General features: G+C 30.0%; 1 protein-coding gene across 1 annotated transcript in view; it reads right to left on the bottom strand.

Moving 5' to 3' along the window:
* The window catches only part of LOC107442351 (obscurin), a gene marked incomplete in the record, with an annotated part of 263706 nt that overhangs the window by 25378 nt on the left and 224459 nt on the right, over positions 1-13869 (bottom strand). Inside the window, 8 exon segments of the mRNA XM_071177300.1 lie at positions 657-857; positions 958-1063; positions 2170-2451; positions 2871-3024; positions 4523-4653; positions 5923-6123; positions 7978-8142; positions 9585-9653. Coding sequence (XP_071033401.1) covers positions 657-857; positions 958-1063; positions 2170-2451; positions 2871-3024; positions 4523-4653; positions 5923-6123; positions 7978-8142; positions 9585-9653 — 1309 coding nt within the window.

Here is a 13869-nt window from a genome sequence, read left to right as displayed (position 1 = left end):
CGTCGCACGGAGAATATCAAGTCGATAGTCAATTTCACGCCAGGTAGCTTTCTTTTTTACAGAAAAGACAGTCTCATCAGTCGTATACTTAGACACGTTGGAAAACTTCGTATTTCCACAACTAGAAGAGCTTCAGCCACATGTCTTTTTGCAACAAGATGGTGCACCACCTCATTGAGGTATCATCGTTCGTAGTTCTTTGAATGACCATTTTCCAGGAAGATGGATTGGGCGAGGAGGTCTAATTCCTTGGTCACTCAGATCACCTGATATAACGCCACTGGACTTTTTCTTTGGAGATTTATACGGGACAATTTTTACAGGAGGATCGTGTCGAACATTGATGACCTAAAAGACAGAATTACAACCGCAATAGCCTCTGTGGATGCCGACATGCTTGCCGCTGCCTGGCGTGAAATTGAGTATCGACTTGATATTCTCCATTCGACGAAGTGGGACGTGGAAGTTCGTGGACGACACGTGGAAGTTCATTGACAAGGGTCATGAAACTTTTTGAGTCTATCTAACCATTTATGTTATTAATTTTAATCTATCTTTATTATTTTATGAGTTATTAAACATCAAAACGGGTCCGGGACTTTATAAATACCCTGTATTATTTCAACTTAAAATTAAACTAACAAGACGAAGGATACATGTCAGTGACTAATGTCAGAGTGTCTTTTGTCTCAAAAGCATCTCGTAGTCGAACCAGTTTGGGATGACATAGTTGGTTCATGATTTCCATCTCAGATTTCATGAAGTCCTTCAGTTTTCCTTTGCCGTGCATGGTCTTGGCGGCAAAACTGTCTCCTGTCTCTCTCTTTACTGCATGGTACGTGATACCTTGGGTACCTCTGCACAAAAATAGTAAAAGTCATAATTAAAAAACATTATTTACAGTTAAGTTTACTCTATTCAAATTCACTATTTTAAATTCGATGGAATGTAATTTACCTTCCTAGTTCATCCCCGATGTCATAGAAATCTTCAAATGGCTTGACACGTGATCTGACAGGAATTGGACGACAAAACGTTTTGAAATCGAACATATCTTCAGCTTCTGAAAGTGAAAAAATTTATTTAGTTGTAAGTTTGTTCAAAATGATCAGACGCAGTCGAATAATGCAAATGGTGAAAATATTTGAGAGCGCTGCAATTTAGTATGCTTTGTTCGTATAATTCAATCTTCCAGTCTTGCTCAAAATCCAGTAAAATTCGTCATTTTTCTCAGAAATCTCATCTCTAATATGTCTGAAACTGAAGTCATTGCAATTTCATCTTAAAAATCGTTTTTGATGTATTAAACACTCTCAGAAATAAAACTCTCAATTTTTATAATTCAGCAATCCTTGAGTTACATTTCGTTAATTTTGAGAACTACTTCGTGACGAAATCACGTGATCACGGAATGGAAACTTTCAAATATCTGACGAAAATGTTTCCTCAATTCGAAACTTCCTCTTAGTGCATTGTAGGTGAGTGTTAGCTAGATTGACGAAACCAGGATAAAGGCTAGAGATCGAAAATAAATGACGAAATAAACCAACAAGTGTGCATGTGGTGGTCAAGGAGTTGGCCTCGTACCAGTAAGACACTGGGTTTGAGTCCCGCTTAGGGCATGGGTGTAATTTCTCCCCCTGTGTTCCATTTGTCTTTCTTGTGTAATTAGGGTGACATTGACCCAGTTATATGGTGCCCAGGATAAACTGATTTTAAGAAAGTTAGATACATTCGGTACAATGAGTACTATGAGGGGTCTTTTTTTTGGAAAAAAAATATATAAAGATGAAATATTTCTATACTCTTAATGAAATTCGTTTACTTGAAGAAGTGACGGTTGTTATTTCATCACTTTAACGAAATGTTTGCTTGGAGTAAATACCAGGAAACGGTTTCGTTAAAAACAAAGAAAGTTTCTTGAAATTTGAGTATCCATTTTCTTACAGTGGAAAGAGTCCAATGTAATATAAACCAAGAATCTTCAAGCTATGGCCTACGGTGGCAGATTTGACATACTAAGCAGATTTGGATATTTACATAATCTGCATATTTTGTGAGTGATACCACCGAACAAAATAAATAGAAATGTCTATGTTTCAGTTTTTATAATAATAATGGTACGATAAAATTAAAACAACAAATAATTTAAAGAACAGAAATTTATACCTTCGACATTCAGAGATGCTGAACTGGTTGCAGTTCCAGCAATATTAGCTGCCTGGCAGGAATAGAGGGCATTGTCTCTGGTAATGAGGTTGCTTATAAAGAGGGTGCACTTGTCTGGCTCTTCCCACAGAATCTTCACTCTCTCTGACTCGTAGAGGGGGTGCCAATCTCTGAACCACTTTATTTTAGGGTAAGGCAGTCCAGTCACGCGACATTGCATGCGAGCACTGCGTCTGGACATAGCGGTCGTTTCATCAAGTCTCTCGATGAAGACTGGACGTTCTGAAAAATGATGAGTTGATATGGTCAAGAAAATCCAGAACTAAGGGTGTTACCAAAACAGTTATGAATATAAATTAAGAACAGAGTTTATAATGATAAAAAATCGTAATTATAAACTGGAACCGAAATTTAATCTTCACAAAGTTTTAAAAACAGATAAAATAAAAAAAAAAAATTTAAAAAAAAAAGGAGAAATAACGTTAAATATTAAAAATTCGAATAAAAGGCACTTTCATCAGTAGGTAAACTACTGTGAATGTGTCACGTGCATTTTAAAAACGTTCTTTAAGAAATATTTTAATACTGTTGAAGGAAAACATGGTTGCATAAATATCTTATTGGTACAAAAACTACATTTTTAAACATTCTTATTAATCCCAAAGATCGTCCGAATAAAATGGTGTTTCTTAATTACTTACCTGCAATCAACAGCTTGATCTTCATGGTTGCTTCTCCTTCATCGTTAACAGCCAGGCAAGTGTAGGTGCCCACATAATCATCATTCATGCAGTCAATAAACACGCACAGTTTACCATTTCGATCTTGCATGAAACTATATTTGTCTTTCCCAATCTGAAATAATCATAAATGATGGTCACAGTCAGTTTAAAAGCTTCATTGCATTGGTTGATTAAGATGTCAATCAAGTGACACGAATGTGTATTAACGTTCAGTTATTCATCCTTTGTTTGAGGGATATTTGGGGATAAGTGGTCATAGTCGTTATAACGCCTACAAAAAATAGTAGAACGTCGGAAATTTTGATAGTTTTTTTTTTTGACTAAATGAAGTTAGTGTACGTAAATTTTTTTCTTAATACATTTCTGCATCATTGATTCGTGGGAATAGATTGAAAAAAAAATGCCCGCCTACAGCAGTTTCTTCGGCTCTTGGCACCTATTGGCGTGAATACAGTTTTTTGATAATGGTCAACAAAGTTAAAATCCCGAATTTGTCAAATTTTAAAGATAAAGGCAGTAAAAGGATTTTCACAGTCCAGAGAGCGAAATGATGTTTTAATTTTTGTTCAGAAAGAAACAACTCTAAAATTTGTTGGGGATGCATTAAACGTTGTCAAAGTAAGTAGATTGAATTTTGGCTAATTTTTTTTCGTGGAAATTATTGGTTTCTGACAAAGATAGCTGTTTCTATATTAAAAGTCACAACGGGATAATTAATTGCATAAAAAATAACATGTTCCTCATATGACGGGAAGTATTCTATTACTAACATCCTAACTAGCTTTGATGTAAATTTTTTAGTCCTTATGGCACTTGAAATATGACGTTTGAAAAAGTAATTGCCCCAGAGTGATTATTGCTGATACAAAGTGATTAATTTTTAAAGGATTTCTTATTTCGTACTTTTATTCTGTTTAATATATCAATTAAAATATTAAACCTTAATGCATCAGAGAGATCTTCCATAACAACATTTTGTTTTATTAATAAGTAAATTACTTATATCAATTCAAATATCGTGAAAAATACACCTTCTTTTCATTATAGTACTTCGCATTAACATAAAATAGCTTCCAGGAAAGTTTATATTAATTTGAAAGAGTAAAATTATTTACAGAAGTTAATGAATGATAATTCGTTTAAATTAATGTAGGCTTTAAATTATTTTAGGAGATGATTATGCTGAGAAATTTACAATAACACTAATCCTTTTGTAAACCATAAATTATTACATAATATATAAAAACTTTCACTTTATTTACTTGAAGTTGCATTATTTTTAATTCAAATATTTACATTATAAATAATATGATGTAGGGGTAAGTGGGTTGAAACCGTGTAGATGGGTAAAACTAGGTACCTTGATTTCATCGAAATTGGTTCTGCCTTCTAGCAGACAAACTGAATAACATTTTACTATAAGAAAAAGGATATACCAGATTGATGTGTTGTGGATTGATTTACTGCGTCTGTGTAGGTAAGTCTGTTTTACTATGTCAATTCTCTAATGTTCAAGTGCCATATCACATTTCTTCGAAAAGGACGCCAAATTAACGGAGTCTTATGCTCATAATAATAAAAAAAACAGTAATTAAGATTGGATTATTTACTTGTGAATCTCCTTTGAACCACGTGACTTTGGGTTCTGGATGACCATAAACCCAGAATTCTATGGTCACTGGATGACCTTTCACTCCATACATAGTATCTTCCTCCTTTCTCACAAATTTTGGAGGAGCAGCTAATTATAAAAAGGAAAGATTGTGTTAGAATTTGCCTTTTAATTAATTAATAAATAATAAGTTACATGAAGAAACAAAAATAAGCATTTAACTCATTATTTTTACTCATTTTATTCCTTGACGTTTCCTTCTTTCCTCGTTTCTGATTTCCTTTAACTTTCGAAAAGCTATAGCTAATCTTTATTAAATTTTAATTAAATACTGATTTTTGTAATACGCATTCTCTCTACATAAATAAATTTATTTAAAGCTTGAAACACCTATTGATATTGCAAGGGTTACAACTGAGTGATATTTGTACTAAGTATTCTCTGTTCAAATGTCTCTTAGATCTTTCTTTTCTCTAAGCTACTCAGTTAATGTTTAGACGTTATTTGATATATTTTCTAAATACAAAGGTCTAAGGAGAGAAAAGTTCGGACATGGGTTATTCAGATTCCGAACCAAAACTTCGGGATTTCAAATCATTCAAGATAAAAATTAGTTTTGAACAAGGAACTTTTTATCGAAATGAAACAAGAATGACAAAATATTTAAAATTTCTAAAAACAAAACAGTTATAGGAAATTACTGATCTGAGAACAATAAATACATGAATTGATTTTGTTCCCATTTAAGAGAAAAATATGCGTAGTTTCTCTCCAATTCCTTTTTTATTCTTTAAAAAATATACTTCTATTTTATACGAAACGTTTGATAAAAAATCATAAGAGAAACATCGAAAGAAATTCAAATTCGTGATGATAAATTAAAATTTTTCAAATTAAAAGTTTTTTTTAAGAATTATTTTAATATTTATTTCTTTTAGGTTTATGAATGACAATATTACAGGTAAGTATTACAGATGTATGCTTGATAAAGTAGTACGATTATAAATAATTTTATTTTTAAATTTTTAAGTAGGATTAAAAAATAACTCCTCGCTATGTTTGGAAAGCGTATCGTGTTTGTTTAATAATTTGAGTACTAAGAATTCATTGTAATATTATATGTATAGATTATTTTAGTTAACACAATATTAAGAATATTATTGTTCTTGAAATTTTAAACAATTAAGATTTCGATAGTTTCAGCAAAAAATTTCCGAACAAAAAAATTGGGTATGTTTTTTTCAATAATTGAGTAATTGGCGAACCGATGTTGCAAAAAATATTACAACCATGCAAAATACTTTTTAGAAATTCGACAGTTATAAAAATAAAGGCTTATTCTTCTTAAAAAAAATACACGTGCTAAAGAAAACTAATAATATACTTAATTCTAATTACCGTAAAGAGATAAAGGTGGATGATCAATGAAATAATCTTTCGGTTTGAAATCTGCTGGATCTTGCTGGTAGATCTTGCTTCGGTGGGCTGTGACGTATGGAGAGGGATCACTTATGCCGTGCTTATTTTGGACTCGAACCTGAAACTTGTAATCTTGACCTGGCATCAAATCTCGAACATCACATAATGTATCTTTCAATCCTAAAATTATGGAATAGTTTCAAAACACAATAGTTTTGCTGTAAGAATTTGGAATTATGATTCAATTTGTTTTATATTATAATTACCATATCTTTATCTACCTATTCGTGAATACTCTAAGTACTCGAAGTACAAAAAGAAGAAATTTAACTAAGGTTATATATTCAATTGAAATAAAAACAAAGTTTATTTTTCATTTCAATGCAGAATGCAATAAATAAAAACTATTTGCTTACATTCATTGTGCAGATGATTAAAAATATTTTTTTGATAAAGATTAAAATAATTAAATGTATCAAGATTTATATTTAAGCAATCTCTTAAAGTAATGTTTATAAATATGATAATGTTTTAAGAGTAAATTAAAAGGATAAACTCTTTTAATTTACTCTTGATGGTGATATTTACTTTGTCCAGTAATACCCTTCGATATATATAGACTACAAGGCCATCATCCAATTAGAATATAAGATATAAAGCGGATTATATTTCAAATTTTTTATTCATTTTTTTTTCTGATAAAATTATATCAATGCAATTCTGAAATCAAAATTTTTCGAAAGGTAAGCTCACATTATTTGCATTTACGTTTTACATTTGCCTGTTTTTAGACTTTTGACATATACATTTGTTTTTTATGTAATTTACGATAAAAAATTTTAACGTAGCCAAATCGGTTTTCATTAATATAAACACTAATAAAATTAAATTTAAAAAAATCTAAAAGCAGGAAAATGTTGAGATTTTAGTTACTTACTCAAAAATATAAATCCCACCCATTTTTTTCTTAATATTTTTGCAAACAAGAAAAAGAAACCAAGAGAACCTCTAAAAATTTCACGATTTCTCCTTATCTAATAAAGCGATCCTTTGCTTCTAATCTTTTCTGAAAAGTATAGGCAAAATGATGCTAGATCAGTGGTTTCCAACTGGTGGCTCGAAGGCCGCATCCGCTCCGCGGAGCCATTTTTTTGTGGCCCGTGAACTAAAATATATTAGTTGTCTTTTTTTTGCTGACAATTTTCACAAAAAATCTATATGTGCTTAAAATACTTTTCTCGTTAATAAAAACCTAATTTCTTCGTTTCTGTGAAATTTATTTCTCAGGTTTTGCATCCAAGAAAATATTTATTCAAATACAAAAATAATCGTGTATGTTGTTCTTTTTTATTTCATTTTTTTTGTACTTCGTGAATATAATTTAGCATGTTCGTTTCCAAAATTTTCTCGGAGAAATTCTCCAATTTAACTTTTTCAAACCACTTATTTTGGACGAAAATATTTACACACACATTTGTAAATTTAAAATTTAAAATGTAAATATCTATTCTCTGGTGGTTGCAGCAGACAAGCCTCAATTTTCTCATTGAACATTTTGTGTGCTACTATGTAAGTTTTAATGCCATCCTTTTTAAAATTTTATATCTCAACAATTAGATATCTGTTGCACAATAATTGCTTAATACATAGGTGCACATAAAAGTTATTGCAGCCCGAATTTTTTAACATGCGATTAAATATTTTTTTAAATCTATTTCTTATTTTAATTTGCAATTCAATACTTTTGTTTTGCACATCTTGGTAAAAATCTGACAGTAATATTTAATGTTCCTTCAAACATAAAGGAATCCTACATAAAATTTTGATAAAGTTGCGGCCCGCCATCTGATTTGTGTTTTTAATTGTGGCCCCCGGCGTTATGTAAGCTAGAAACCCCTGTGCTAGATCATCAAAAGTTTAAGTACCAAAAAAAAGGCAAACGGAAATTAACCTAAAATCTAAGAAGGGGAAGAGTAAACGTGTTTTAAGTTCAGCATGTAGTTAAACTGTCATTATTATAGTATTAAAAGTTACCCGCTTTATATGGCGTCCAGTCTCCATTAGGATGCTTAGCCATTTCCAATTGGTAAGTGACTGGTACTCTAGGAGCAGTAGGTACTGATGGTTTCCATCCTAAAGTCAGGGAAGAATCGTCCATTCGGACAATTCTCGGCTTCTCCGAGAGCGGTACTGGTATACCTAAGTTGAAATAACGAAATTAGTTAAAAAGTAAAGTATCCCCTTAATATACACAACCACCTTGGGTCGTGAATGCTAAGGTTCCACAATTTCGCGACCAACACCATGATTGCGGTAATGTACTCAGCATTGTTCACAGAACGAATTACACAATTTCTCTGTCGAATTACATGCACAGATCGAATTACACCTACTACTTAGAATTATATGTTTTTTTAATTAATTGTCATAACTAATTCTAATAATTGTCATAAGTAATTTTAATGTCTAATTAATTGTCATTTGTAAAAACAAAATAATTAATTTTGCGTTCAGTTTTGAATAAAATTTCATTATAAAAAAAAGAAAATTTAAACTAAAATTTAATATTTAGTTGAAAAGTTTAGGGGAACAAGGAACAAAGGGACATACTAAAAAAAGTTCATTATTTAAATTCAAAAATAAACCATGGTCAGTTGTATGTGTGGAACATAAATTCTTTTACAAAGTCAATAAATGTCATAGCTTTTAATGAGAATTTTTTTTATATATAAAAAGCTTTCTATTGTTGCTATGTTTTGTTATATTTTCTAAAGTTAATGTTCTTAGATTTAATAAAATGTCCCTTGAAACTGCGTTCCACTAAATTTTTCGCGTTATACTTTTACGGGTAGTAAATATGTTTTGGAGACTAAAAGGGCTAAAACAAATTTTTGCGCTAGAATCATTGTGAAATAATTTGCTTAAAAATAGCTTAAAAAGAGGCAAGACAATTTAGTATAATAAATTAAAATTTTGAATATTTTCTAGTCAATTTATTTCCACTACACTGAAATATGTTTCAAAGCTTATTTCAAATTAATTTTTTTAATTAAATTAATTTAAATCTCAAAAAGAAGCGTTTGAAAGCGAACGAGGAAGAATATCTTATTGGACATACATCGAATTTACAATTTCATACATTAAAATGGCCTGCAGTAATTCAAGATCAGTGTTTCTTGGGCTATTAAAAAAGATAATTAAGAAATAAAATAAAATTGTCTTTAATAAGATATGCACCAAAACATTAAGTACACACTTAAAAAAATAAAACTAAAAATCTTTAAAACTCATCCTTCAATAAAAATTTTATTTATTTTTTGCTTTTAAAAGTAACTGACAACATTTTACGAAAAAACTAAATTGACTAAACATATCTAACAATAAGCAGAACAAAAACTAAACACATAAGCACATGAAAATTGTTAAATATAACAAAAAGAAACATTAAATTAAACATTTATGTAGATCGACAAATAAATAACTTATGAGAAATTCTCAGCGTTGGTTTTAATAACAGTAACTAATAAAATAATTTTTTTCCTACTTCATCCTTGCAAAATACTTAGTTTCAAATTTAGTACTAAAATTATAATTGTCTAAATACTGAAAACTAAAAATAAGAATGTAATAGAATAATTTACCTGTTTTTTTGAATTTTCCAAAATCGACAAATTGATCGCCAATCGGAGTGATGTATTTTTGATCTAAACCTGTAGAACAAAGGATAATCCAGTATTTATTAAAATGCTCCATCAAAGTAGGAATTTGTTCATGGAATTGAAAGATTAGTGCTTTGTAGTTAAAAGTACTTAACAGTTCAGTATCCCATTTATTTTCAATTTCTTACTGGAGGCAGGTTCCTGTGTATCGTAGCTTATTTTGTGTACTGTACATTGTGGACGGTAGTATATGTCAATCAAGTTGAAAGTGATCGACTATAGTGAGTAAGCCTAAATGATACTTTTAGTTTGCAGAAAGTCTGCTAGTGTACAATGCACTAAAGCAATGGAAAAGAAAACGGAACATACTGAATTACTTTTGATTTAATGATCAGATTTTCAAGTACGAAGACCCATTTTCAATCATTCGGGCAGCTAGACCTCAAATATACTAATTAGTTAGTGCAGACGATAACTTAAGTTACGAAATCAGACACAAAAACGTACCTTCTTTGAATAAGCATACCCTTTTTTTTGTTAACGGATTCGGATTTCTGACCCCCAAAATATAGGGTCTAGTGGTTATCTCGGACATATGGTCTTAATAGCCTGGCCAGGAGAGCGGTCAAAAATTTAGAACCCTTATTGTTAATTTTACTTTTTTCATGTTATGTAATATCGCGAAAACTTTTTAAACGAATTGAAACATTTTTGACCGCAATTATGAAATTTATTTATCCAAAGATGATTTCACGCAAAAATTATTTTTCAATAATCATTCATTATTTTATTTAAAAACATTCAAAAATATTTTTTTAGTTGTAAGGAATATGAATTTTTACATATGAATTTTTAAAGAATATGAATCTTATATTACAAAATACGATGTTCGAATGAAATCAGTTGAAAAGTTCCTGAGAGATACAATTTTAACTATTTGACTTTCTTAAATTTCGATTTCTTAGGAGCTATTCTACAGATTTTGCATTTTCCATCTAAGATCACATTCTTTGAAATTATGTAAAAATTAGTATATCTTGAAATTTCAAAAATTTGTCTACTTTGCGATTTTAGAAATTAGAGTGCCTTACATTGACAATTATTAAATACAACAATAAAAAAATAATGAAAGATTATTAAAAACTATTTCTGCTTGGAACACTCTTTGGAAATAAAACGAGTCTTATAATTGGGTGCAAAATTTTCTCAATTCACATAAAAAGTTCTCGAGATAAGGCGATATACGAAAAAAGTACAATTAACTCTAAGGGTTCCAAATTTTCGCCGCTCTTCAGGCAAAACTATAGGGACAATAATTTCCCAGTTTGCTGCTACACCCTATATTTCGGGGGTTGGAAATCATAATCCTTAAAAAAAAAAGTAAGTTCATTCAGGGAAAGTACATTTTTGTGTCTTATTTCATAACTTAAGATTAGAACTTAGCATATTTGAGGTCCCCATCCTGAACCATAAAGATTGAATCCTAGTACGTGAAAATCCGATCACCAGATCAAAAGTAATTCAGGGTGTTTTGGTTATCTTTTGGGGCACTGAACATAATTTTATAAATGACAATGCTTATGTACCTCAAATTCCCATTTATGAAAGATTATATTTATGTACCCTCATTACCAACAATAATGCAGGAACGCTTTATTGCACATATGGACGGAACTGGTATACCATTAGGATATAGTCTGGGTAACTTAGGGTACCTACGTACAATATTTGTACCAAGCACAATATTTGTAGTATGTGCTAAAAACTTGATGGGTGTATGCATCCTTTCAAGATTTTCTTTATACATTGTATACTTGTAAATAAAACAATCCGTGGAAACTTCAATTATCATTTAGGCTAATCATATGTATACTATAGTTTATATTTTTAGTTGATAGCTATAAAAATATATTATAAACTGATAAATATATTTTTATAATAAGTTATTTTCTATTTAAGTGATAGTACTTTTTTCAGTTAGAATAAATAACCTTATATTTAGTAATTACGATTGTATTTTAGTTTATTATACAGCATTGCATATAGCAATGCATAAGTAGAATGTTTTTTAATAGTTTTTATAATATTTTAATCAAACGTACCTTGTAACTTATGCTGTGCTTCAATTAATTGTATATCGTAGTTTTGATTGCTTTTTATTAAGTAGTACAGTTTCATTAAGTAGTTTATGCTGTGTTTCTTTGTTATTTTTATATATTGCTCTTATAGTTTATTGCTTTCAATTGTGTATTATAGTTTTTGGATAATATTTGTCAATCACACATTATAGTTAACCCTTTCCTTCTCGCTCCCGTGAAAATGACGGGGTGAAGTTTCGCCCTCTATTTCTCGCTCCCGTGATATTGACGGACTGGAGTGTTCAGTAGTAACGCGCCAATAAGAATAAAACTAATTCATTTCTTTTGCCCGGAAAACATTTCATTTTAAATTTCACACACCAGATGGCAGTACCTGAGTATTTTTAAGATAATTGTAGATAGTTAGTTTATTTTAAACTAGATGTCAGCACTAATCAAATACGTAATGCGAATACAAAAGCCAAAAAAATAGGCACTTTTATGACCGTTTTCTCGAAAATTAACCGATCGTTAAGGGGTTAATACTACATTTTAGTCAACCAAATATTATAATTTTAATTGACTTGTAGTCGAGTTCAGTTTGATTGCTTATTTCAGTTGATATCAGCCAATTCAGACTGCCTAGATGAGTGAAAAATTTGACCCAACAAGATAACTCATGTAATATTTACAAAGCGTGTCCTAATTTTAAACAGTCCTAATTTGAGCTGAAACTTTAAACTTGTTAGAAACTTGGACCACAGAATAAACTGAAATATAACTTACTGAAAAAAATGGGCTAAAATAAAAGTTTATCTACCAATAAGATATTACCTAACTTGATGATTCATTTAATTCTTAAAATATTTTAATCCAATGTGATGATAAAAAACGGAGAAAAGCAATCCCTTATGATGGTGCAGTAAAAAGGAGAAATCCATATTTTATTATAGTTTCCTAAACTCAGGGTTGCCACACAAAAAATTAAAAACAAAACAGTAGCTTTTAGTAGCCTAAAGCATGAAAATAGTTGCCTAAATAAGAACAAAATTTTTTCTATAATATTAGTAAAATTTTATTAAATCACATAGTTGTCATATAACATGATCCATTTAGTCAGGTTGGTTCCAAATATGATAATTCTTCTATAAACGTTAGTGTTCTAGCAATAAATTTTTATGTAAAAAAAATTACAATATTTATGAAAAATTAAATATTTTAATTACTAGAATTCCATCAAAAAATACTTTATTGAAAAAAACATACTTTTTTTTTAAAGAATTTTCCCTTTCATCAATAACTGATTTAGCAAATATATATCCATATGTGAAAAGTGATTATTCAAATTCAAAAATCACACATCCTACAATCGTATTAAAAATTGGGGTTTTCAAAATCCAGCAGAATTTGGTAGCAATCACCATTGAAAAGGCGATCGAGGTACAAAACAGATTTACAATAGAATCTGTGCATATTGAGAGCATTAAAAAGTGATAACTCAAATTTGCAATTCAAAATTTTCATCATTGTTCATCATTTCATCAGAATTTTCAAAAAATCATTGTGTCCAGCGTTATCAACAAATTTTATGCTAAAAAACATCATTAGGAGCACAGAAAAATCTCCCAATAGTCTCTTTTTTCTGAAAATAGTTGCTTTATTAACCTTTTCAGGCAAAAAAGTTGCCATAGTTGCCTCAGGTTGAAAATAGTTGCATATAGTCGCATTTTAGTCACCTGTGGCTTCCCTGTAAACTATAACCTTATAAGGAGTAGATGCATGAAAAAATTTAAATATATAAATTTCTGTATTAATGTGGTCAAAATTGGTTGTCTTTTACATACTGAAAAAATCGTAACTGCATTTTGATTTGAATTTAAATTGATACCGTGTTAAACTATTTTTCACCAACAACTTGATAATTTGTAAACTAATTTCCAAATTACTTTTACATCATTATTTGTTAACATCCTTATATTCATTACTTTATTACTTCATTACTTTAAACTCAGCAAGATTTATTTCATGCTAACAAAAATTTCTTAGCATGATTTGATAAAAAGAAAGTTTTAGTACAATTTGCAAAAGTAAGTCATATTAAACTTTTCGTACTACACCCTAAAAAATTCTGGATCAGAATACAGTAAAAAGTACCGACACTGAGATTGCTGGTACTTTTTATCGTAAAA

Source organism: Parasteatoda tepidariorum, chromosome 2, assembly GCF_043381705.1.
Source record: "Parasteatoda tepidariorum isolate YZ-2023 chromosome 2, CAS_Ptep_4.0, whole genome shotgun sequence".
NCBI lineage: Eukaryota > Metazoa > Arthropoda > Arachnida > Araneae > Theridiidae > Parasteatoda > Parasteatoda tepidariorum.
The sequence above is the reverse complement of the archived record's forward strand: the minus strand, read 5'-3'. Positions and strand labels throughout refer to the sequence as shown.